At 44.5% G+C, this 27,908-nt stretch overlaps 1 protein-coding gene across 1 annotated transcript; it reads left to right on the forward strand.

Annotated features, from left to right (window-relative positions):
- LOC149460103 (receptor-transporting protein 3-like) lies at nt 1–26,204 on the forward strand. The gene is made up of 2 exons (XM_089680172.1): nt 1–210; nt 25,065–26,204. The coding sequence occupies exons 1-2, from the start codon at nt 71–73 to the stop codon at nt 25,636–25,638; spliced, it is 714 nt and encodes a 237-aa protein (XP_089536298.1). The 5' UTR covers nt 1–70; the 3' UTR covers nt 25,639–26,204.
- Nucleotides 26,205–27,908: the final 1,704 nt, after the last annotated feature.

The raw sequence follows: 27,908 nt of genomic DNA on the forward strand, positions 1-27,908 counted from the left end.
ATGACAACACATCACTGCTCTGGAAACTGCAGTATACTTTGTAAGTGTTAGCTCGGTTAGAATTGCAATAATGAACAGGGACACATGGAGAGCAATATTTGAGGCTGATTTAGAAAACAGAGGGATCTACGATGTGTGGAACTTCGCTGTGGATGAATATTACCAGTCACGGAAGGGCTGGTTGCAGTATGTAAAATGTTCTTTTGCCAGGTATAGTAATTTCATTGGAATTCCTCTAACTCTATTTTATGTTTTTGGGTTTTTTTTACCATTATTTTAATTTATTAAAAAAAAGAATTGCTGGAAGTTTTTTTTTTTTTTTTAGATCACTACATTATGCTTTTTTTTTTTGCTTTAAGTGGCAAACACAAGGGCCCTGTAACTCTGGAGCAGAGAATGTTTATGTACACCTGAAATGGGAGCCATATGGTAAAATTAAATGAGTTCCCAGAGCTGCAGCATGTTGTATCACTGTTAATGTTGGTCAAGGGTATGGAAAATCTTGTTAATTTGGCAAATCCCAATGAACTCTATGGGGGGGAAGAAGGGTAAATCCTCTTGTTTAATTCTGACTATTGTTGGGTCTGATAGGCAAACTACTGAAAAAATGCATGGGGAACTAGGCACTGTCATGAACATCCTATACAATGCAAAATAAAGGTTCAGAGGGGAGATGCTCTTTTCAAGTGGCTTCGGGGTCATCATTAAAAATACAGAAATCTTTTAAATGACATACTTAGGGGTTCCTTAAAACTGAGTATGGTGTTAAGTCATTTTCGTGGACAAATATACAAAAAGTACTGCTGTGTCATCATTAATCCACCATTAGTTCAATTAAACATATACCTACAATCTTGTGACCACTAAAAATCAAATAATATAAATAAATCACATGTGTAATAATATAATTATTATTATTAATAATAATAATAATAATAATAATAATAATCATCATTAATATTATTACACATGTGATTCTTATTTTTTTTTTATTTTTAGCGATCACTGGATTGTAGGTACATGTTTAATTGTGGTGGATTAGCGAAGGCGCAGCAGTACTTTTTGTATATTTGATTTTGGGTTGTGGGAACACAATTTCCTGTTTGTAGCCTTTTAGGAATTCTTTCACTAACATAGATATATGTAAGATAAGGAATAATTTATCTTTATTATAATAATATTTTTTATTGTATAAAACACATAGAGAATTATACATTTTACACTGGTAGCGCGGTATAAATACTTTAGAAATTCATTTTTATGGACAGTCCCAGCAATAGTATACACTGGAAGTGCATATTTGGCTGCATAATTTATTTTTTCTTTCCCAATTATTTTGACGCACCTGCAGCAGCAGCAGCATCGCAATCTGATTCATTTTAGTTTGAAAAAAAAGATTTTTTCACATAGATTTGTAGCGACAAATATTTCTTCATCAAATGGTAATAGACATACTTTAATCTGCAGATAGAAATTGGCATGCAGTGTGCCTTTCTTTGCTCTTGCTGATAGAAAACTGTCTTCGAGATGCCAAATTTCTATCAAGCACTCATTGAGAATTAAGAGACCACAGATGATATAGCAGTATAAAATTGGTCAGTAGGGGACACTTTTAATGAAAGAGAGATGTCCAAAAAAAAAAAAAGTTGGGGTTTACTACAAGATACTTCAGTTAAAATATTTATGTATTGCTCTGTGTTATAACTTATAGTTCCAATAAAAGTCCATCCAATTGATTGATCAAAGATCTCCCAGTGAGTTCCACCACAACTGCCTCTTCATAAGAGGCTGTGTATGGCAATGGTGGTGGAACTCGCTGGGAGATCTTCATAGTCACTTGGATGGACTTCTATTGGGGCTATACGTTGTAACACGTGCAATATTTTCACTGGAGGTGCTGACATATATTTATTCATTTGTTTTCACTGTTTTTATTTTATTTTATTTGTTTGCTGTTTGCTGGATTTAGGTCTGGTTCACACCTATCCAGTTTACCTATGATCTGTTTCTGTAGTTCTTTTGCGTTGCATTTTGCATGTTTGCACACGTGGTTTTTTATGGGTCTTGCATTTTTTAATGCTTTTTTTTTGGGCCAGTTTGTTGTTGGGTTGATTAAAACACGCAAACTGCATCAAAAACATATCAAAAGTGCGTCAAAAACACACTACACATGTTTTCTGCAGTGTCTCTATTAAAGTCTATTGAATCCAAAACACACCATTTTGCATTTACAAAAGTCACTGGCCCTTTCCAAAAACTCTTTCCTTTCCACTAGATGTGAACGTATCCCATAGCAAACCATGTTAAATGAACTGTAGTGTGTAAAAAACGCATTGGTGTGAACCAGGCCTTAAAGGTACAGCACAACAACATTGCTAAGTAATAAAAATTTCCAATCTTGGGTTTAAACATACTTTATGTCATGCTCCTAAATTGTGTATAGCTTGTGATAACTGAGTGCTTCTAACTTCCAGTGGTTGGAAACAATTCTTTTCATACTGTTAAAGGTAGAAACTTAAGTGAACTCGGTAGAACAGGGGTGCTCAACCTGTAGCCCGCGGGCCAAATGTGGCCCTCGGAGCCCTGGGATGTAGTCCTCGACCTCACATCAGGGAAAAGCATGCCCGGGTTGGTAACCCGTTGATCATGATCTGGGCTTGCCAACCCGCCATCTCGGAGCATCAGAGTGCATCGAGCTGCCTCTGTAGCGCCAGCTCCTGGGCTCCTGTCCCAGGTGGAGTGATACCAAGTGCACTTCGCTTGGAACTTTTCTAGCATCCTAGAGACGGAGAGCAATGCCAGTAGAGGAAGGAAAAGGGAAAGAAGGTCAGTGTATTAAACAACACAAACACTGCGATTTTGCAATGGGCATTTTAGAGCCTATAAACGGATTAGCAACAATTAGACTGCTTTTTACACTGATCCGCAGGTGCAGTGCAGTGTACCTGAGGCTTTCCTGCGGGTTAGCTTCACCAAACCATATACTTCTATTATATCCTGTGGGTTTGGTGCGCTTTCTGAAAGTGCATCACACCAGCAACATATAATAGAAGTCTATTGCAAAGCACAACTAACCCTCAGGAAAGCTGTAGGTGCACTGCTCTGCATCTGCAGTGCTGGTAAACTACAGTGCATCAATAAAAAAAATTCCTTTTTTAAAAAGGCACTCACCCCACTAAGAATAAATTAATTCCCAATCCGTCAAAAACATATCACAAATACATCAATGTGCTAATATCTTTAAATGATAATCAGAACATGATCTATAGAATACTCCAAAGTGCTAATATCATTAAATGATAATCAAATATGATTTAAATAATGTCCAATAAATATATTTCATAAATGAAAGAGTGTCCATAAATAAAAGTCCATCCACTGATTTTTCATCCACTTATGTACCCAACACCTGTGCAAATTCCACTTGTTGCTGATTCACCACCACATGCATTAAAATTAAATGCTTACCAGATACATAATAATTCATGCACGTCCCAAACACAGTGAGGAAACAGATGCCACCAGGGTCTTTTTTTCGGATAAACCAGTATGACAATACACACACTCAAGAAACAAAAATACTTCCCATAGTGTAGTAAATTTTATTAAATTCAAAAAGGTTAAAGGATAAAAGCACACTCACATTTAAAAGTGACGCTCCCGGCACTTGCACAGCGCATAATTGTGGCTAAGTCCCCAAGCACTGCCGCTCCGACAAGATGAGCCGATGTGCGTTCCACAGACTGCAAACCAAGTGACGTATTCAGGGACCAGATATGACAACAACAGGGGTGGACTGACAACTCATGGGGCCCCGGGCAATAGGGGATCATGGGGCCCCTGTGTCTTTGCCCATACTCAAAAAAGCCTATGAAAAAGGTACCAGGAGCATCTCATGGGGCCCCCTACTGACCCCGGGCCCTCGGGCAGTGCCCGAATTTCCAAATGGTCAGTCCACCCCTGGACAACAATGGCCAGGCCTCAATGCTTACCTTTTTTCTTCCTTATTTACGTTTAGGTTTGGTGGCGTTCCAATTGATCTGATTTCACACATGCAGTGCATCAATGTGAAAGCAGCCTCATAGGGGGCTCAGGACAGCAAGGGCATGTTTACATTTGCAGTTTTTACAACACCCCCCAAACACTGGTGAGATGTTTGCTCCAGGGAATCCGTGCGGCCTCCCTGTCACATTCTGTTTTTCACTTGGACAGGACAAGCAGTGGGTGTTGGCATATACAGGAACCAATCTTCTCCATTTTACTCCTGCAATTGCTGAAAGCCGGTTTCTCCTCTTCTGCCTCCTGCTGGCATTCAGTAGCTACAGGAGGAAAATGTTCATGCTATTCAAAATAAAAAAACCTTGAAATCTAGAACCATTTTATTTCATTGTGCCCCATCACCGGTTACCAAATCACTTAAGTGGCCCTCGCTCTTCAAAAGATTGAACACCCCTGAGGTAGAAGAACGAAGGTTCAGAGTAGTATATTTATAAGTAGCTGTGGAATTTGACTAGGATAGTCCAGCCCTTGTCTTATACTGAGAATGTTGACATTTGCATTTCTGAGCTCCTCAGGTAAAGGGGTCCTGGGAAGTTAAGAAAAGGTATGTGCAGGAACCAGAGGGTGCTTGCACTTTAATAGAACTGTAATTTCATAATCTCAAAAAGCAAATGGCGAGCGCTATATAAATAAGAGCAGCTAGCACCAGAGATAGTAATAACAAATCTCAATAGATAAACATATACATAAGGTGCAGCACATAAGATAAATGATGAATAAGTATCATATCAAAATAATATGAATAAATATCAGTGCAACCAATACAATAATAAATAAATAAAAAGTCCTTCCAATATAGGTCTGTGTATCAGTGATGTGATGCTAGTAATCACGGCAAATCGTGTTCGGTTCCACACAGTGCTCTGGAATCCAGTGTGTAATCCACCACCACTATGCACTCACCAGAGGGATACTTGTTAGGTAGCGAATGTAACAGAAGATCTATGTTATCCACTCTCCAATATCCATTGGTCGTGTTACCTTCTAAAGGGAAATGCTCACCACATGCAGCCCCAAAAATGGTGTATATAGTGTAGTATTTATTTAAAATATGCATAAAAGCATTCCACATGGAAAAAACAATAAAATATTAAACATGCCACATATCAAGATGACCACCGCTCCGAAACACGGACCCGGCGGCGTGACATCAGCACGTAGCCTCCGCCCTGTAATTTCACTTTGTTTATTGATTGGAAAGGTTAGTTTACCAGTCTTACTTTAGTTTATTCAATATCAGTATTCTTACAGCTCTGTTTACTCTGATATGTACTATAATAATGTACCTGTTCATTGTTTTCTTCCACATTTTGTATTAGCTAATAATACCCCTGGCCACTAATACAAAATAAGGAAACCAAGAACCAAGTCATTGCTAGTTTCCTGGCTGTTATGTGGATCCAATAGTTTCAATTCAATACAGTCTGTGCTAAACCACAGCAAGTATGCAGATCGGGAATTCTGATTTTACTGTGACTTTCTAATCTGGTAGCTTTTTTCCAGGTTAATGACTCCTAAAACTGAAAATATTTGTATAAATAGAATTATAAATAGTGCAGCGCTCAAGAAACAATACTAACTCAAATACTACAATAAATGTGCTCACATGCAATAGTGTCACAAAATTAGTCAAAAACAAATCATTAAGTGAGATATCTTCATTATAAAGTGGCACTCAGTATTATTCCCTATCACTTAGTGCCCACATAATCAAACAAATATATAAAAAATAAACTACCATTTGAAAAAACAATTTTCGCAGTGTTCCAAGTGTAATAACGTGACCACACTTTATATACTACTCAAAGTCCAAAAAAATAGTAGAAATGTCCATAAAAAACTGATATTAATAAATTCATGCAATGTGCAAACGGAAGTGCAAAACAAATGTGTTCTTATTCCGCAACCGTGCCACTCCTAAGGCTAGATTGCCTCCTCACCTCCTTAAACCGACCCCTAAGGGCCAAACAGCTTTCAGGATCACTCTGGATCCTTATCCCCTGGCGCCGGAAATGCGTCACCGCGTACCGGAAGTTTGCGTGCTAACGTGCCTACGCGTAACGGGCATTCAATGCCCAGAGGAAGTCACGAGTGATAGTGACGTAACGCATAGGCACGTTAGCACGCAAACTTCCGGTACGCGGTGACGCATTTCCGGCGCCAGCCGCCATCTTGGTATACCCAGGAAGTCCTTCTGATTACATGCAGCACACCCACATACTGGCTAAGGAAGACTATGGACATATGTTAGTGGCTATGTATATTTGAGTATTACCATTAAAGTGTTTTGGCCTTAATACTGCACTTAGAGGATTCTTCTTTTCTGTTCACTGGGTTTGTGAGCAGTTGTTCTCCAGAGGCTTCCGATTGGGGGTAATGGATGTCCCCTAAAGTGATCCACAACGTCAGGAGAAGTGCGTGTCGCCAGGGGATAAGGATCCAGAGTGATCCTGAAAGCTGTTTGGCCCTTAGGGGTCGGTTTAAGGAGGTGAGGAGGCAATCTAGCCTTAGGAGGTGAAGAGTGGCACGGTTGCGGAATAAGAACACATTTGTTTTGCACTTCCGTTTGCACATTGCATGAATTTATTATCAGTTTTTTATGGACATTTCTACTATTTTTTTGGACTTCTTTGAGTAGTATATAAAGTGTGGTCACGTTATTACACTTGGAGCACTGCGAAAATTGTTTTTTCAAATGGTAGTTTATTTTTTATATATTTGTTTGATTATGTGGGCACTAAGTGATAGGGAATAATAATGAGTGGCACTTTATAATGAAGATATCTCACTTAATGATTTGTTTTTGATTAATTTTGTGACACTATTGCATGTGAGCACATTTATTGCAGTATTTGAGTTAGTATTGTTTCTTGAGCGCTGCACTATTTATAATTCTATTAATATTTACACTGTTTGGGTAGCAGGTTAAGTGCTGCCAGCTTCCAGTAGGTGTATTTCCCTTTTGCGCAGGAGGATCTCTGTCTGAAAATATTTGTAACACCCACTAGGCAGATAGGCTTTGCTATTTTGTTAGATAGAGTCTGGTTAGCAGCCTGGGATGAGTCGGTATGGGAGTGTGGTATTGAGTTCACTTCAGGACAGGCTGGGAGGCTCTACAGGTCAGGACTTCTGGAGCCCTCCTAATCTTCCAGAAACTCAGAACTTTCTGGAAGAGGGGTGGAGGAGGGGAGGATGCCTAGATCTGCATTTTTGAGGAAACTTAGCCAATCCCCTGGCAGGAGGCGGGCATGGTGACCAAGGACAACCCTTAAACGTGGCAGAGCCTGTGCAGCAAGTTAGTGTTGGGTGGAAGATGGACTGAGAGTAAGGGAGCCTACCTACAGGCAGGTTGCTGGAAAGAATGATCTCCACTGCCCAAAGTCTCCTATGGAGGACATCTTGTGCAGCAGGGAAGGAGCCAGACTAACCCACCAAGCTAACAGGATAGGGTAGTGTGAGTACTTCTACACCCCCTGGGCCAGACAAAGACACAGGTGCAAAACCCAACTAATTCTCACCCAGGACTACGTAAATGCTAGCTTTTGAAATCACTTGCCCAGGGATACCCTCAGTGCAGCTGGGTGAAGAGGAGGAATTCATTTGTGGTCTGAGGAAGTACACCAAGGGGACTTCAGTGCTCCTTAGAAGAGACAGTGCTGTTTTTCTGTACACTTGTACAGTGTACAGATTGCTAAGAAGTATGTCCTCAAGTTTGCAGTTCCTTGGGCATCCCATATGCCCCTAGACCCAATCCAAGTTGTTAAAAAAAAACAACTAAAAACCAGCCCAAGGACTGTATTACTGACTCTGTGTGTGTGTGAAGATGTGAAAAATGCATGTTGCCTGGCCATGCAAAGCTTAGGGGGACCCACAACTCAGTGGCCCTCATGGGGGCAATGCTACATATTGAATCAAAGACAGCAAGGCAATCAGGTGTCCGTTTATGAACCAGCAGTAATAGATCACTGCTCAGTTCTCCGGAATTCTCGGAGAACACAGTTCTCCTGTGAATGCTGTTTATGAAGCATTAGTGGTGTGACCCTCCTGCGCTTCAAGTGTGTGTTTAAAAATGATATTAAACCAAATGAATAAATGGGTGTATGTATCCCAAAGGGAGCTGCTAGCATTAAATCATATACCAGTGATCAAGTGAATATAAAACATAAGGAATGCTGCGCTACATTCAAATCAATTTGTGAATGTGGGATCCCAAAATATTAAATCAAAAAGTGTGACAATATTACCAATATTAATCTATAGGTGCTTACTAATACTATCAAAATCAATTAAATCACTTAAAAATAATATAGAAACACAAAAAACTATATCCATACGTATGTGCATAAATACAAACACATATATATATACTTAAAACACACGTGCCTGTTGTGAAGTGAAAAAGAATGACCAAAATATTGATACACGCAAACTTATATCTCAAAGTCCAAAAATAGAATATTGTAAGTGAAAAACAGTAAACGGTGCTTCCAAATTATACTGTTAGTGACCACGAGTGAAAAAAATCGTGCAGGTTTCTGGGTGTATATAGATCTATGAATCCAACCACCTTCTGGATTGGCCTCTCACCTCATCCCTTCGACCCTTGCGGGTCAAAGAGCAGTAGTGGATCCCTCTCACAGATCCTCCAGGTACCAAAGCACTCCAAGACAGCTCTCAGAATATAATATTCCCACTCAGGCTCTTCTCCAGGAAAAGTTGAAATATCAATCTGCTCTACGCAATGGTATTGCACAGAGCAGCCCTGATCCTCCTCTTCTGCGGTCCTCTGCAAGCACTCCTGACTACTCCCACCTTCTGAGTACACCCAGCAAGCTGCCTCTTGCTAAAAGGGTTATCCGTGCAGGTGTGCTCCTGATACACTCTAGCTGCATTCATGGATATAGTTTTTTGTGTTTCTATATTATTTTAAGTGATTTAATTGATTTTGATAGTATTAGTAAGCACCTATAGATTAATATTGGTAATATTGTCACACTTTTTGATTTAATATTTTGGGATCCCACATTCACAAATTGATTTGAATGTAGCGCAGCATTCCTTATGTTTTATGTTTATGAAGCATATGTAGATCAGTTCTCCAAACGAAGGGAGAACGGTCTACAAATGCTGGAAAACGGCTGATTTTACTATAATCTCGCGAGATTACAGTAAAAGATCAGTTTACTAAACAGAGGTAAATTATCTCTGCTTAGTTTGCGGTCCCTCCGATTCTCCAGCTCTGGACTGGAGAATCTGGAGGGAGAACACAGATCTCCAGTGAAGGGCTGAACATGTTCTCCTGGGTGTCATAAACTGTGAATGACCAGAGAATAGCTGCGATCCTCTGAATCGCAGCTATTCTGTGTGTCATAAACGGACACCTTAGTATTTTAGATGAATACATTCACAAACATTAGCACTAGAGAACCTGTTTTCTTACCCCTATATTATGGCAATTTCCACCTTAGTAGCCAGTCTCTAAGCACCATTGCTAACATGTCACTTAGGTTAGATCCATTGGGGATCCTAGTTTTAAGACCACTGAGATTTATGATGAGAATGTCTGCACACTATGACAACAGGAACAAAATAAGGAAGTGTATATATTTTTTTTTATTAGGTGCTTTATTAACAAGAAACTTTTTCAGATTGCAACAGGGTGTACATTGAGAGTCAACAGACTGCAATCTGTGCTGCCAGATGAAAGACATTTTTTCAAGAAAGATAGTCCTTCACATTAATATAACACCTCTTAATCCCTGATCAATAGTAGGTGAACCTCAGGCTAGCATTTCAGATCTCAAAGTCTGGTCCTTGGTGTATGGAAGGGGGGCAAAAAATATATTTGGACACCAATCACGTTAGTCTTTTTACCTTTAATTACTGAACTCCCCGACAGGAGAGAGGGTTTATGGTTGTAGGCAACCTGAAGATGGCATATAAATCGAAGAAAGATATTCCAAAGTAGTAGTAGTAGTAGTAGCAGTAGTAGGCCCTTTAAGAGCAGCCTCTTGGTAAAAGTCAGACAGATCTATGATTCTTTAGGAGTAGTCACTGACTTTCTTTAGTTGCAGTGAAAAATTCAGGCTGTTTTTCCCTTTTAGATGCAGTCAAAAATACCTTTATCTGCGGGCAATGAATGTCCCGATGCAGCTTTCAAACATTCATCATCTCCCAAGCCATAAAGCCCCTTAGGGTGTGGCTGAATCAGATAAATATTAATAACCCAGAGATATTGATCCCCCTGCATTGCTTACTGGAACCTCCTCTCAGCTATAGGTAGAACCACTCAGCCTCACCAGGCTAATGGAAGACCTGCAGAGCCAAGAAAAGGTAAATAACTCTTGATTGTTACAAGCTAGCAATATCACACACTAAATTTAGCTAGAGATACAACAGCATAGGGTAGGGTCCCAGAACATGCATTTGATAGAGCAGTGGTCACTAAATGGCGGACTGCGGTCCAAGAACCCTTCTGGACCGCCAGCCCACAATGACAGATCTGCCACTAAGCAGGGCCGTTGTCATGGCAACTAATGACATCACGTGTGCGCCCTGCCCTCTGAAGCTCACTGTTTCTCCAGTTCCCGCTCCTTGCCTGTACACAAGCATCCTTCAGCAAGGATACTGACAGAGCTCCTGTCTGCCCTCAAGGTAGGGTGCAGTCTTACAGGGGCACTCTGATGGGCACATTTAATGTTAAAGGGTCATGCTGATGGACACATTTAATTATAAGGTGCACTTTGATAGGAACAACATAGAATGTGCCCATCAGAGTGCCCCTTAACATAAAATGTATCCATCAGAGTGCCCCTTAATATAAATGTGACTATCAGAGTGCCTCTTAACATAAAGTGTGCCCAGCAGCATGCCCCTTATTTTATGTTAAGGGGCACTCTGATGGGAACATTTTATGTTAAGGGGCCCTCTGATGGGCCCATTTTATGTTAAGGGGCACTCTGACGGGTATATTTTATGTTAAGGGGGCACTCTGAAGGACACGTTATGTTAAGGGGGCACAAATGGGCACATACTGTGGAAAGGGGCACTCTGATGGGGAATATGATGTAATGGGGCACTCTGGTGGGCACATATGATGGAAAGGGGTACTTTGAGTGTAAGGGGGCACTCTGACAGGAATACTTGATGTAAGGTGGCACTGTGATGGGAATACCTGATGTAAAGGGGCACTCTGATGGGGACAATTGATGTATAGGGGCACTCTGATGGGCACACCTGATGTAATGGGAATACATGATGTAAAGTTGCACTCTGATGGTAAACAAATAAGTAGTGTAGTGCTTATGCCAAATAAATAAGTGCCAAAATATGCTAAATATTACCCTAAAAATAAAATGAAATAAAAATACTCCTTCATATATAGTAATCAAATAAAGATAAGATTAGTGCCAAACTAAAATCTATTTCCCACTTGATGTAGTGAGTGCCTATTAGTAAATATCACAGTGCACACACACCTATAACAAACACAAATAAACAAAGGGCTATATCCAATAAAGGGTAATAAAGTATAATACACAGTGCTCACACAGTGCCAAAGTAAAACAGTGTCCTCTAAGTTGGAACAAACTCTTAGCAATGTCCTTTTGTGACAAACAATATGATCATGCAGTGTAAAATGGTGATATATCCGTGATTGTGTCAAAGGAAAACTCTTCTCCTGATAACGGCTAGATTGCCTCCTCACCTCCTCCCAGTGACCCCAAAGGGCCAACAGGCTTGCAGGATCTCCCTGGATCCTTGGTTTATAATGGTCAGCAGCTTCCTTCCTTTACTGGGTCTCCTTATTGGGGCTCCTATCGCCCCTGGACAGCCAATCACAATCACGGATATATCACCATTTTACAGTGCATGATTATATTGTTTGTCACAAAAGGACATTGCTAAGAGTTTGTTCCAACTTAGAGGACACTGTTTTACTTTGGCACTGTGTGAGCACTGTGTATTATACTTTATTACCCTTTATTGGATATAGCCCTTTGTTTATTTGTGTTTGTTATAGGTGTGTGTGCACTGTGATATTTACCAGTAGGCACTCACTACATCAAGTGGGAAATAGATTTTTGTTTGGCACTAATCTTATCTGTACTTGATTACTATATATGAAGGAGTATTTTTATTTCATTTTATTTTTAGGGTAATATTTAGCATATTTTGGCACTTATTTATTTGGCATAAGTGCTACACTACTTATTTGTTTATCACTAACACTGTTTTGGTATCAGTTTTTGAGTGTTTAGACTAGGCAGCTTTAGACTAGGGTGTACACTTCCATTCTCATAGCGCAGGAGGAACTCTAACCATTTGCACTCTGATGGCGACACCTAACGTAAGGGAGCACATTGATGGTCACACCCTATTCGGACCTCGGCCAGAAGAAAATTTTAGTGACTGGACCTCCTTGAATTTTATTTCAATGCCCTGTGATAGAGATTTCAAAGACAAGTACAAATGTGTAACTTCAAATGAAAGTGCAGCTGTACTTTAACAGTGGCAGTTGGCAATATTTTGGGTCTTGTCTTTGGGGATAATCTACAGACTATATTCCTTTTGATGTGTAAAGTTGCAGTGTAGCTGCTCATACCAGTCATGGAACAATTAAAGTACAACCAAAACTATTTTTTTTGGATAGAATGAGAAAGGGTTATAATTAGGGATGCACCGATACCGGTATCGGATTTGGTTCTGATAACGAGTATTTTCACGGTACTCGCACTCATAAAAATGCTGCTGAAAATGCTCCAGTCAATACAAATTGCACCACAAATATTGGCATGCAATTTGAACAAGAATGCGATTCCTGTCCAAATTGCATGAAGTTTCCCCACTGCTCCTGTATGAACCCAAGCTTGTCATGGCCAATGTTCACACAGGAGCAGTGGGGAAACCTCTCTGTAGGAATTCCATGCTGAGCAGAGAGTGGGAGAGTGGGGATGTATACTATGGAGGCAGATGCTCTATATTCCCAGCAGTAGGAGAGAAAGTGTCAGGGATTTGAAATCCCCACCACTTTCTTTCTTCTCCTTGCAGGGATGACAGTACGTGTTAGAGGCTCTTGATCAGTCAGTACCATCACATGGACGGTGCTGACCAATCAGATGCTGTCTAGCCTGTACTGTCACCGCTGCAAGGAGAGGAGAGAAAGCTGCGGAGATTTCAAATCCCAGACCCGTGAATCATCTTTCTCTCCTCTCCTTGCAGCGATGACAGTTCAGGCTAGACAGCATCTGATTGATCGGCACCATCCATGTGATGGTGCTGACCAATCAAAAGCCCTCTAGCCTGAATTGTCATCCTTGCAAGGAGAGGAAAGAAAGCGGCAGGGATTTAAAAAATCCTCACTGCTTTCTCTCCTCTTCTACCACTACCACTCTCCGCTGTGTGAAACCTCCCTGCATAGCCTGTGTGAACTCAGGTTATGGCAGCCTGGGTTCACACAGAGGCAATGGGTAAACTGCATGTGATTTGGATGGGGATCGCATTCCTGTTCCAATCGCAAGCTATTCTTTGCAGTGCAATTTGCATACATTTTGTATTAATGCAAATTAGTATTGGTAATCTGTGTGGCAACACAATCTGGGGCTGGGCGGAGATTGTGCTGACGTCACCCACGCCTGTCTGGTGGTGTTTACGACTTACATGCTCGTTTGTCTTTGAAGTTTGCAAGTGTTTTTTTATTTTTTTTAATAAATCATTTGTATGTTATCACTAGAGATGAGCGGATCAAACATGGCGAAGTGGAATTCGTTTCGAATATTGGGAAATATTCGATTCGCGACGAATCCGAAGATTAGCCAACTTCGGATGCACGAATCGAATTTTCCCAAAAATGGCGGCGACATGTGTGGCGACGGAGCGGGGATCTCTGGGAAGGCGCGCAGACAAGGCGCGCTGACCCATAATGCATTCATTCATGACATGTGATCGCATTAGCCAATCAGCAGCCAGCCAGCCAGCACTGTGTAATGGTGGAGCTATAAATCGCGGCCATCTTAGAATTCTCCATTAGCCTCCGGTCATTCAAGAGAGACAGACCTGTCTGTATTGAGGGACAGAGTTAGGGCCACAGAGACTTTAGGGCCACAGAATCGTTACTCAGGGACACAGAACCGTTACTTAGGGACACAGAATTGTTACTCAGGGACACAGAATTGTTACTCAGGGACACATAATCGTTACTCAGGGACACACAATCGTTACTCAGGGACACAGAATTGTTACTCAGGGACAGACACAGAATTGTTACTCAGGGACACACAATCGTTACTCAGGGACACAGAATTGTTACTCAGGGACACAGAATTGTTACTCAGGGACACAGAATCGTTACTCAGGGACAAACACAGAATTGTTACTCAGGGACACAGAATTGTTACTCAGGGACACATAATCGTTACTCAGGGACACAGAATTGTTACTCAGGGACACAGAATTGTTACTCAGGGACACAGAATCGTTACTCAGGGACAGACACAGAATTGTTACTCAGGGACACAGAATTGTTACTCAGGGAAACCGAATTGTTACTCAGGGACACAGACTTGTTACTCAGGGACAGACACAGAATTGTTACTCAGGGACACAGAATTGTTACTCAGGGACACAGAATCGTTACTCAGGGACACAGAATTGTTACTCAGGGACACAGAATCGTTACTCAGGGACAGACACAGAATTGTTACTCAGGGACACAGAATTGTTACTCAGGGACACAGAATTGTTACTCAGGGACACAGAATCGTTACTCAGGGACACAGGATTGTTACTCAGGGACACAGAATCGTTACTCAGGGACACAGAATCGTTACTGAGGGACACAGAATCGTTACTGAGGGACACAGAATCGTTACTCATGGACACAGAATCGTTACTGAGGGACACAGAATCGTTACTCAGGGACACAGAATCGTTACTCAGGGACACAGAATCGTTACTCAGGGACACAGAATCGTTACTCAGGGACACAGAATCGTTACTCAGGGACACAGAATTGTTACTGAGGGACACAGAATTGTTACTGAGGGACACAGAATCGTTACTGAGGGACAGACACAGAATTGTTACTCAGGGACACAGAATCGTTACTCAGGGACACAGAATTGTTACTGAGGGACACAGAATTGTTACTGAGGGACACAGAATCGTTACTCAGGGACAGACACAGAATTGTTTCTCAGGGACACAGAATTGTTACTCAGGGACACAGAATCGTTACTCAGGGACACAGAATTGTTACTGAGGGACACAGAATTGTTACTGAGGGACACAGAATCGTTACTGAGGGACACAGAATTGTTACTCAGGGACACAGAATTGTTACTCAGGGACACAGAATTGTTACTGAGGGACACAGAATCGTTACTGAGGGACACAGAATTGTTACTCAGGGACACAGAATTGTTACTCAGGGACACAGAATCGTTACTCAGGGACAGACACAGAATTGTTACTCAGGGACACAGAATCGTTACTCAGGGACACAGAATTGTTACTCAGGGACACAGAATTGTTACTCAGGGACACAGAATTGTTACTGAGGGACACAGAATCGTTACTGAGGGACACAGAATTGTTACTCAGGGACACAGAATTGTTACTGAGGGACACAGAATCGTTACTCAGGGACACAGAATCGTTACTGAGGGACACAGAATTGTTACTCAGGGACACAGAATCGTTACTCAGGGACAGACACAGAATTGTTACTCAGGGACACAGAATTGTTACTCAGGGACACAGAATCGTTACTCAGGGACACAGAATTGTTACTGAGGGACACAGAATTGTTACTGAGGGACACAGAATCGTTACTGAGGGACACAGAATTGTTACTCAGGGACACAGAATTGTTACTCAGGGACACAGAATTGTTACTGAGGGACACAGAATCGTTACTGAGGGACACAGAATTGTTACTCAGGGACACAGAATTGTTACTCAGGGACACAGAATCGTTACTCAGGGACAGACACAGAATTGTTACTCAGGGACACAGAATTGTTACTCAGGGACACAGAATTGTTACTGAGGGACACAGAATCGTTACTGAGGGACACAGAATCGTTACTCAGGGACACAGAATTGTTACTCAGGGACACAGAATTGTTACTCAGGGACACAGAATCGTTACTGAGGGACACAGAATTGTTACTCAGGGACACAGAATCGTTACTCAGGGACAGACACAGAATTGTTACTCAGGGACACAGAATTGTTACTCAGGGACACAGAATCGTTACTCAGGGACACAGAATTGTTACTGAGGGACACAGAATTGTTACTGAGGGACACAGAATTGTTACTCAGGGACACAGAATTGTTACTCAGGGACAGAGAATTGTTACTGAGGGACACAGAATCGTTACTGAGGGACACAGAATTGTTACTCAGGGACACAGAATTGTTACTCAGGGACACAGAATCGTTACTCAGGGACAGACACAGAATTGTTACTCAGGGACACAGAATTGTTACTCAGGGACACAGAATCGTTACTCAGGGACACAGAATTGTTACTGAGGGACACAGAATCGTTACTGAGGGACACAGAATTGTTACTCAGGGACACAGAATTGTTACTCAGGGACACAGAATCGTTACTCAGGGACAGACACAGAATTGTTACTCAGGGACACAGAATCGTTACTCAGGGACACAGAATTGTTACTCAGGGACACAGAATTGTTACTCAGGGACACAGAATTGTTACTCAGGGACACAGAATTGTTACTGAGGGACACAGAATCGTTACTGAGGGACACAGAATTGTTACTCAGGGACACAGAATTGTTACTGAGGGACACAGAATCGTTACTCAGGGACACAGAATCGTTACTGAGGGACACAGAACTGTTACTCAGGGACACAGAATCGTTACTCAGGGACAGACACAGAATTGTTACTCAGGGACACAGAATTGTTACTCAGGGACACAGAATCGTTACTCAGGGACACAGAATTGTTACTGAGGGACACAGAATTGTTACTGAGGGACACAGAATCGTTACTGAGGGACACAGAATTGTTACTCAGGGACACAGAATTGTTACTCAGGGACACAGAATTGTTACTGAGGGACACAGAATCGTTACTGAGGGACACAGAATTGTTACTCAGGGACACAGAATTGTTACTCAGGGACACAGAATCGTTACTCAGGGACAGACACAGAATTGTTACTCAGGGACACAGAATTGTTACTCAGGGACACAGAATTGTTACTGAGGGACACAGAATCGTTACTGAGGGACACAGAATTGTTACTCAGGGACACAGAATTGTTACTCAGGGACACAGAATTGTTACTCAGGGACACAGAATCGTTACTGAGGGACACAGAATTGTTACTCAGGGACACAGAATCGTTACTCAGGGACAGACACAGAATTGTTACTGAGGGACACAGAATTGTTACTCAGGGACACAGAATCGTTACTCAGGGACACAGAATTGTTACTGAGGGACACAGAATTGTTACTGAGGGACACAGAATTGTTACTCAGGGACAGAGAATTGTTACTGAGGGACACAGAATCGTTACTGAGGGACACAGAATTGTTACTCAGGGACACAGAATTGTTACTCAGTGACACAGAATCGTTACTCAGGGACAGACACAGAATTGTTACTCAGGGACACAGAATTGTTACTCAGGGACACAGAATCGTTACTCAGGGACACAGAATTGTTACTGAGGGACACAGAATCGTTACTGAGGGACACAGAATCGTTACTCAGGGACACAGAATTGTTACTCAGGGACACAGAATTGTTACTCAGGGACACAGAATCGTTACTCAGGGACAGACACAGAATTGTTACTCAGGGACACAGAATCGTTACTCAGGGACACAGAATTGTTACTCAGGGACACAGAATTGTTACTCAGGGACACAGAATTGTTACTGAGGGACACAGAATCGTTACTGAGGGACACAGAATTGTTACTCAGGGACACAGAATTGTTACTGAGGGACACAGAATCGTTACTCAGGGACACAGAATCGTTACTGAGGGACACAGAATTGTTACTCAGGGACACAGAATCGTTACTCAGGGACACAGAATCGTTACTCAGGGACACAGAATTGTTACTGAGGGACACAGAATCGTTACTGAGGGACACAGAATTGTTACGGAGGGACACAGAATTGTTACTCAGGGACACAGAATTGTTACTCAGGGACACAGAATTGTTACTGAGGGACACAGAATCGTTACTCAGGGACACAGAATCGTTACTGAGGGACACAGAATTGTTACTCAGGGACACAGAATCGTTACTCAGGGACACAGAATCGTTACTCAGGGACACAGAATTGTTACTCAGGGACACAGAATCGTTACTCAGGGACACAGAATCGTTGAATTAAAGAGTATGTCAGACAACACGCAGAGGAGTGGCAGAGGAGGCAGTGTTTCAGGAGCGAGCAGACGTGGCAGCAGAGGAAGGGGTCGAGGCAGCACTAGTCGCAGCCAGAGGCCAGTGCTCCCGGTGTCATCCTGCGGTCGTGTCTCCACCGACAACCCTGCCGTCATCGATTGGTTGGCTCGGTCGTCTTCCTCTTCCCAGGTCACCTCTGACACCTACAGCCAACGGTCGGTGTGTACGTCAGACACAACCGTTAGTTGGCATGGCCCGGGAGCAAGCCCACTGAAATCACGTGTCCTCTACCTGCCCCTGTCCTTTGGTGTTCCCTCACCAAGCGAAGTATCGCATGCTGTGGGCTCAGCCCCACTGTACAGTGAGGAAGAGCTAACAGAGGGCGGTCAGGAACGGGGGGAGACATCCGCCTCTTCAGCAGCCAGGCGAAGAAGTACTGGCGAGGAGAGTGGCTCGGTAGCCGGTCTAGAGACCGGTCTGTCTCCTGACCCACACGCAGCCGAGGGGGCTAGTAGTGACGCGGAGACCCTAATTGATGATGATGAGGCTGATCACACTTGGCAGCCTCGTCGTCATCAGGCTATTGCTTCCACATCATCAGGAGAAGAGGGTGCCAGCTTGGCAGCGAGCAAAACAGTCGGTGGGTTGCCCAGGAGGCAGCAGGGTCGCAGCAGTGTCAGTGGAGGCAAACGGCCACGGAGTAGAGCACCAGCTCTACTGCAGCCTACCACCACGGCCAGTAGTGGTGCCGGTGTGCACGGAGGAAGTAGCAGTCAGCCAGTGAGGAGTAGCAAAGTTTCCTACTCGGCGGTGTGGCAATTTTTCGTCAAGCCGCCCGAGGAAGTAAACGTAGCCGTATGTCGACTATGTGGCCAGAAAGTCAAGCGTGGCCAGGGGGCCCATGTTGGGACTACAGCGTTGCGTCAGCATATGCAGCGTCGCCATTCGGTGGCCTGGGAAAACCGTGATAAAGATACGGCGGTTCTGCCTGCCCCAGCCCCCGCTCCATCACCCGCTCCGTTACTTGCTCCGTCACCCAACGTCAATCGCCCTCTATCAGCCAGTCAAGGCTCCAACACCTCTGCTGAGGGGAGTTGTCGCTCGTTGGCATCTTCCGCTCGTTCAGATGCTCCTTCTCCTGCTACTCCTCTTCACGGATTCCGTCAGCAGTCTTTCTTGGAATCCGTTTCCAAGAGACAACAGTTTGCGAGCACGCACCCGACGGTGCAGAAGCTGAACGTCCTCCTGTCCAAGTTGCTGGTGCTGCAGTCCCTCCCTTTCCAAGTGGTGGACTCAGCACCTTTCCGAGAAATGATGGCTTGTGCCGAGCCGCGGTGGAGAGTGCCAAGCCGGCATTTCTTCGCCAAAAAGGCAGTGCCAGCCCTGCATTCACATGTAGAAGAGATGGTGGGCCAGTCTTTGAGCATGTCGGTCTCTGCCAAAGTGCACGGCAGCGCCGACGTGTGGAGCTGTAACTACGGTCAGGGACAGTACATGTAATTTACGGCCCACTGGGTGAACGTGGTGCTGGCACAGCCGCACCAGCAACTTGGACAGGTCACGCCGCTTTTGCCTCCACGTTTGCACGTCCTTGGTCCAGCAAAGATGTCCGCCTCTATCACCTCTTCTTCCGCCGTGTCCTCAGCCTCAGTTAAATGCTGTTAACAATGGCTGGTCAGGGTGCGGTAGACGTGGCGCACAGATCTCAACGCCACATGACCCCTGTGGGGACAGGACAGGAAGAAGAGGAGGAGGTAGAGGAGGACATTGGTGCTCAGGAATTATTGAGTGAAATGGGTGGTTTTTCCACTCAGCGGACAGGAGTGGAGGAGCAGGAGCATCTGGTAGAGGAGGAGGAGGAGACAGAGGACCCAGACGCACCGTGGCAGTATGCTGTGGAGATGGAGGCAGGGAGTCCCTCGCATTCCTTGGCACAAATGGCCCATAGCATGCTCGGTTGCTTGCGTAGCGACAGCCGAATCATAACCATCAGACAGAGGGATGACTTTTGGCTGTCCACCTTGTTGGACCCTCGCTACCGTTCAAAAATGGTGGCCTTTTTCACACCTGCTGAGAGGGAGGCCAAAATAAAGTACTATAAAAACCACCTATGTAGTCAGTTGGTCTCTGCCTTTCTGCGCCAACGTCCATCCTCAGACACTGTGGGCCTTGTGCGCTCGCGTTCCGCTGCCATGGCAGCAGGGGAGGGGTGGGATGGTAGGAGCAGTGGCAGCTCCACCAGCAGCGGCTGCCTCAGTCTGCAGTCGATGATGAGTAGCTTTCTTCACCAGCGCAGTGAGGAAACTACTAACCAGCCGCAGCAGCATCAGGTGGACCTGGAGCAGGACCTCAAACAACAGGCTCGGGCCTACTTGGACAGCACCCTGCCAACCGAGGTAGACAATCCCCTTGACTACTGGGCAACGAAACTTGACCTTTGGCCCCAACTAGCTGAATTTGCCCTTGAAAGGCTGTCATGCCCGGCCAGTAGCGTGGCATCGGAGCGCGTGTTTAGTGCGGCAGGAGGTATTGTAACTCCGCGGAGGACACGACTGTCCACCCAAAGTGTGGAGAGACTCACGTTTGTGAAAATGAATCAGGCGTGGATTAGTCTGGATTTCAAACCACCAGTTCCTGACACAACTGACTAAATCCGCCATGAATCATGCCCCAAACATGTTATTATTTTTAACATAGGCCTCTGTATGGCCTTCAATTTAAGCTGCTTACGCTTCGCCACTCTGCCATGGGCCCCTGTACCACCTCCTCTTGCTGCTGCCAGGTCCAGAGTGTGTCATGGGTCCCTGTACGGCCTCCCATTGCTGCTGACTTCATCGCCAGACTCTGCCATGTGCCACTTTCAGGTCTCCTTACACTGTTGGTGGGTTCCATTTTGTGATAGGGTGCTGTATGGCCTTCCATTGCTGCTGCCTCCACCGCCACCCTGCGCCATGTGCCTCTGTCGTCTGCTCACGCTGCTGACGGCTTCCGCTTTTTAACCGAGGCCTGTGTTTGGCTTCCGAATACTGCTGCATCCACCGCCACCCTGCGCCATGTGTCTCTGTCATCTGCTCACGCTGCTGACGGCTTCCGCTTTTTAACCTAGGCCTGTGTATGGCTTCAGAATAATGCTGCCTACACCGCCACCCTGCGCCATGTGCCTCTGTCGTCTGCTCACGCTGCTGCCAGGTCCATACTGATTCATGGCCCCCTGTACCGGCTCCTCATGAACGTGGTTCAGCGGGTTTGCATCACTTAACGGCAAATCGTTGACAAACGCTGGGACGTTCAGTGTTGTGCGCATTAAGCCAGACACCAAAGGGCAGCACAGACCTGTTATTACTCGCTCAAGCATGGCTGAACAAAACCAGTCTCTACCACAAATTGGACCCAGACCTGCCCAGGGTCTCGTAAGTAGATTGCATGGAGGAGTAGAGTTCGTTATTGGAATTAACTGTGAGGGACTTTTTAACCTAGGCCTGTGTATGGCCTTCAATTGAAGCTGCTTCTGCTCCGCCACTCTGTCATTGGACTCTTGATAGTCGTCTCCCCACGCTGCTGCTGGGGGGACTTTTTAACATAGGCCTCTGTATGGCCTTCAATTGAAGCTGCTTCTGCTCTGCCACTCTGCCATTGGACTCTTGATAGTCGACGACTATCAAGAGTCCAATGGCAGAGTGGCGGAGCAGAAGCAGCTTCAATTGAAGGCCATACACAGGCCTAGGTTTAAAAGTCCCTCACAGTTAATTCCAATAACAAACTCTACTCCTCCGTGCAATCTACTTACGAGACCCTGGGCAGGTCTGGGTCCAATTTGTGGTAGAGACTGGTTTTGTTCAGCCATGCTTGAGCGAGTAATAACAGGTCTGTGCTGCCCTTTGGTGTCTGGCTTAATGCGCACAACACTGAACGTCCCAGCGTTTGTCAACGATTTGCCGTTAAGTGATGCAAACCCGCTGAACCACGTTCATGAGGAGCCGGTACAGGGGGCCATGAATCAGTATGGACCTGGCAGCAGCGTGAGCAGACGACAGAGGCACATGGCGCAGGGTGGCGGTGGAGGCAGCAGTATTCGGAAGCCATACGCAGGCCTAGGTTAAAAAGCGGAAGCCGTCAGCAGCGTGAGCAGATGACAGAGGCACATGGCGCAGGGTGGCGGTGGATGCAGCAGTATTCGGAAGCCAAACACAGGCCTCGGTTAAAAAGCGGAAGCCGTCAGCAGCGTGAGCAGACGACAGAGGCACATGGCGCAGGGTGGCGGTGGAGGCAGCAGCAATGGAAGGCCATACAGCACCCTATCACAAAATGGAACCCACCAACAGTGTAAGGAGACCTGAAAGTGGCACATGGCAGAGTCTGGCGATGAAGTCAGCAGCAATGGGAGGCCGTACAGGGACCCATGACACACTCTGGACCTGGCAGCAGCAAGAGGAGGCGGTACAGGGGCCCATGGCAGAGTGGCGAAGCGTAAGCAGCTTTAATTGAAGGCCATACAGAGGCCTATGTTAAAAAGTCCCCCCAGCAGCAGCGCGGGGAGACGACTATTAGCCTCCTCATGCTGCTGCCAGGTCCAGAGTGTGTCATGGGTCCCTGTACGGCCTCCCATTGCTGCTGTCTCCATCGCCACACTCTGCCATGTGCCACTTTCAGGTCTCCTCACACTGCTGGTGGGTTCCATTTTGTCATAGGGTGCTGTATGGCCTCCCATTGCTGCTGCCAGGCCCGTAATCTGCCATGGGCCCCCGTACCGACTCCTCATGCTGCTGCCAGGCCCGTAATCTGTCATGGGCCCCTGTACCGCCTCCTCATGCTGCTGCCAGGTCCAGAGTGTGTCATGGGTCCCCGTACGGCCTCCCATTGCTGCTGTCTCCATCGCCACACTCTGCCATGTGCCACTTTCAGGTCTCCTCACACTGCTGGTGGGTTCCATTTTGTCATAGGGTGCTGGCAGATTACGGGCCTCCCATTGCTGCTGCCAGGCCCGTAATCTGCCATGGGCCCCCGTACCGACTCCTCATGCTGCTGCCAGGCCCGTAATCTGTCATGGGCCCCTGTACCGCCTCCTCATGCTGCTGCCAGGTCCAGAGTGTGTCATGGGTCCCTGTACGGCCTCCCATTGCTGCTGCCAGGCCCGTAATCTGCCATGGGCCCCCGTACCGACTCCTCATGCTGCTGCCAGGCCCGTAATCTGTCATGGGCCCCTGTACTGCCTCCTCATGCTGCTGCCAGGTCCAGAGTGTGTCATGGGTCCCTGTACGGCCTCCCATTGCTGCTGCCAGGCCCGTAATCTGCCATGGGCCCCCGTACCGACTCCTCATGCTGCTGCCAGGCCCGTAATCTGTCATGGGCCCCTGTACTGCCTCCTCATGCTGCTGCCAGGTCCAGAGTGTGTCATGGGTCCCTGTACGGCCTCCCATTGCTGCTGCCAGGCCCGTAATCTGCCATGGGCCCCCGTACCGACTCCTCATGCTGCTGCCAGGCCCGTAATCTGTCATGGGCCCCTGTACCGCCTCCTCATGCTGCTGCCAGGTCCAGAGTGTGTCATGGGTCCCTGTACGGCCTCCCATTGCTGCTGTCTCCATCGCCACACTCTGCCATGTGCCACTTTCAGGTCTCCTCACACTGCTGGTGGGTTCCATTTTGTCATAGGGTGCTGTATGGCCTCCCATTGCTGCTGCCTCCACCGCCACACTGTGGCTCCACACTCTGGTTTTGGCCCCGTGACTGCCCAAATGAGTGAAGTGTGCAGTGATTCTAAGATCGACGGCACTCATCTGCATGTCATACTGACTGACAGTATTATTTCTCTTCCCCAGCAGACTCCAAGGGCATTTAAATTAAAGGTACAGTGTTCTGCACTAATATAAAGGCTCTCTGAAGCCTAGAAACACCCTTTTTATAAGTTAAATTCGCAGCGAATATATTCGACTCGACTCGAATTTATTCCTCGAATTCGCCGAATCAGCCGAATTGAATTTTTGAATAATTCGCTCATCTCTAATTATCACACTATCTGGAGTATTATCCTTTTTGACCAAGTACATAGCAGATGACAGTAAGGGAGAAGGAGAGGAGGAGAGATATCGAAGTCTGTGACACCTCTTTTCCATCTAGGATATTACAAGCCAGATATGTTCAGCACCATGCTTTGTTAGACCACCTATAATCTAAGGTCTAACTATTCCGTATGGAGCAGTGTGTTTTTTTGTGGTGGTGGGCACAAGAGTCTCTATTTCACAACACGTGGAGGATTATTGTGGACACGGTTGTTCATCAAAATCGGAATTTTGTCATCGAAAGACTTTTTCATTGTTTGGTGAATTATGCATTTTGACTTAATTGGTAAGAGCACATTTACAATATAAGTGAATCGCTATTAGTATATTTTTTCATCAATAGTGCAACAACAACTGGATGTCACTTACTGAGTATTTATATTGGTATTTTTAAGTGCGGCTATAGCTTCACTGTTTGTTTTGTTTTATGGTTTACAATTTGTTTTGATTTCATTGGCACTCAGCGCAGTTATATCATTTTTACATAATTATACCTTTCTTTGTGCCTATTCCAAAATTAAATCTGAAAGACTTATTTTTTTCAGGTTTTGTTGCTCAATCTGTGGTCGCTCCTGGGCTTCTTCAAAGGTCCATATTTCATTCCACATGAAAAGGAAAAGACAAACCGGGGAGGTGAGGATGCATGTTTTCAAGCAAAAGTGCAAAATGTGCACAGCTGCCAAATATGAGGAACCTACTTTCCTAGAAGAGAACATTGAGATAGCTATAGACTACTTGGTTAATCACATAGGCAAGAAATTTTACAACTGGTCTATAACCGTTATGCCACGGAGCTTTGTGGCAGATGCCAGAATTGATGGTCCTCATGATTATCACAACTGCGAGGGCTGTGCACTGGGGATTTGTGAATGCAACACAGACATCCAATATTCGGACGAACAGCACCTTTTACCGAAGAGAACCTATCAAGAAAGTAAACAGAAGAAGAAGAAAAGATTTCCTCGTCCTAACACGTACTCTCATGATCAAGGTTCATCGCAACCTCAGAGATCAGCCTATTGGGATAGGGAAGGAACTCGAGCGAGAGAAAGATCAGATTACATTGTTAATATGCCATCGGATGAGCAAAGTGACTCATGCTGTTGTATAATACTGTAAAGAAATCACTACACAATGTTGCACTATAGTAACACACCAAAATGACAAAATTCACTGATATAGAACAACTTTTCAGCAAAACAGAATAGCAATAACTTAACATAGTCTCGTAATTGACCTTACTTTCATTTATTCAACACCATATCATGACGCTTTATCTGTAGAATATATCAATGGGTTAGTCTGATCAAAGCAAATATATTATTTTGTAGATGTGTGTAGTCACCTGCTTTCTTTTATCATCTCTCGGACTTCAGTAGCAAGTGCTTCTTACCACTGTGTCCAGGTCTGCTAACCGTTTCTTGGAGTGTCACTTCTCTTGCTGCAACAAAGTCATGCTCATCTTGCTACTTTTGCTGCAATAAAAAAATGGCTCAACACTCAAGAAAAGTCTGCAGCAAGTACACAGGTCTTATAGTTCATGCTTAGTGATGTTACTAAAGTCTTTGGAATATACTGTAATGGTAATATAATATGTATTAATATGTTCTTGTGCTTACTGCTGACTGTAATGTGGGAGTGCTGAAGAAGGTGGAGAAATAATTAAAGGATTGCTGATACGGAAAGAGTATGAGCACTACTTGCCTTTCTTAAAAAAAGAAATGTAAAAGGTTTGGTGAGTGTATTTTTGATTTTAGAAGGAGGGGTCACATGTGGATAGATATTTCCCATCTGAGGTCCAAAAAGTGGAGTGGTGTTATGCATGTGAATTGCAAGAATGATTTATTTGGACTTGTCGCTATATTTAAAGATTGTAACATATATGATTTTCAAATCTTAATTTGTATCAAAGGGGCTTGTATACAACTTTACATCAGCTGAGGGCTCTGACTTTTGGTGCATTTTAGATAAGTTACATTATTAGCCCAGAAATGTTATCAATCTCTCTCTCTCTCTCTCTCTCTCTCTCTCTCTCTCTCTCTCTCTCTCTCTATATATATATATATAAAAAACACCAGGTGATAAATGTGAGCGATCACAAGTTAAATAACCCTCTGCACACTGCTTTATACCCCTACATATTTCTGTGCATGAAAATAGGAATTTTTGGTTCCTGTATATTGCAATACATGTTCAAGATGGCCAATTGCACCAGTGAATCTCTCTTTTGTTGATCCCAGTTCTACTGTGCAAAATGCCAAAATCTTACTTCATTATTGCATATTTAATGGACAGAATCTCCCATTACGGGGCAGATAGACACAACAGGGGGATAGCTACAAACTCAGATGGAACACTGACAAGGTTGGCCAGCTTAAAAATATATTGCAAGATACATGTAAGACCATCCAGAGCTTAGCAGGCCAGCATGCCAGGTATATGGCCTAGTATCCCTACAGCAAGGGAGCTGCTGATTGCAGCCAACATAGCTTTCAGTATTGGGGGAATTCTTTAAGTGGGGTTGTCCTAAAAACAGCCAGTCCCCCCAAAAACAAGCACCAGTGCCTAATGCTTATAGGCACTGAGATCCTTGAAGGAGGTGGTGCAGCAAGTCTTATGTACCACCTACCTCCGCACTCCTGTTTGCAAATAGGTGGTTGCCCCTCCATGATGAAATGGTTTTAGGAGTCCCCCAGACTCTTAACCAGTTCACCATTATTGCTAGTAGGCAATAGTGTAGCACTACCCCCTTAGGAGTTGCTGAGTTATTTTTGGGCTCTCTGCTGTTCTGGACCCTGTTCTGAAAGCTGGACCCCTGCTGACACCACAGTATTCTCTTAACCAGAAAATATTACCACCAGACTCATACACTAGTTGGAGTAAACCAATATGAGGTTTATATTAAACTTCAAAGTAAATTGATTAAACAGCATTAAGCAATAGTGGCATATGCAGAGGCAGTTGTCACTAATATCAACTTTAAGCAAAGAAACAACATTTATTTATTTATTTCAGGTACTTATATAGTGCCACCAATCTACGCAGCGCTTTACATATATATTGTACATTCGCATCAGTCCCTAACCCTCAAGGGGTGTTCAGTCTAAGGTCCCTAACTTACATTCATACATACACATACTAGGGCCAATTTAGACAGGATTCAATTAACCTACCAGCATGTCTTTGGAGTGTGGGAGGAAACCGGACTACCCAGAGGAAACCCACACAGGCACAGGGAGAACATGCAAACTTCAGACAAGAGGTGCTGTGGCTGGGATTTGAACCAATGATCCTAGTACTTCCAGGCAGAAGTGCTAACCATTTAGCCACTTACCATAAAATATCAGTCAGTGCTAGTAGGCCTGCTTTTCAGAAGTTATCCCACTACT

Source organism: Staurois parvus, unplaced genomic scaffold (assembly GCF_062004578.1).
Source record: "Staurois parvus isolate SC_StPar_1 unplaced genomic scaffold, SC_StPar_1.0 ptg000235l, whole genome shotgun sequence".
NCBI lineage: Eukaryota > Metazoa > Chordata > Amphibia > Anura > Ranidae > Staurois > Staurois parvus.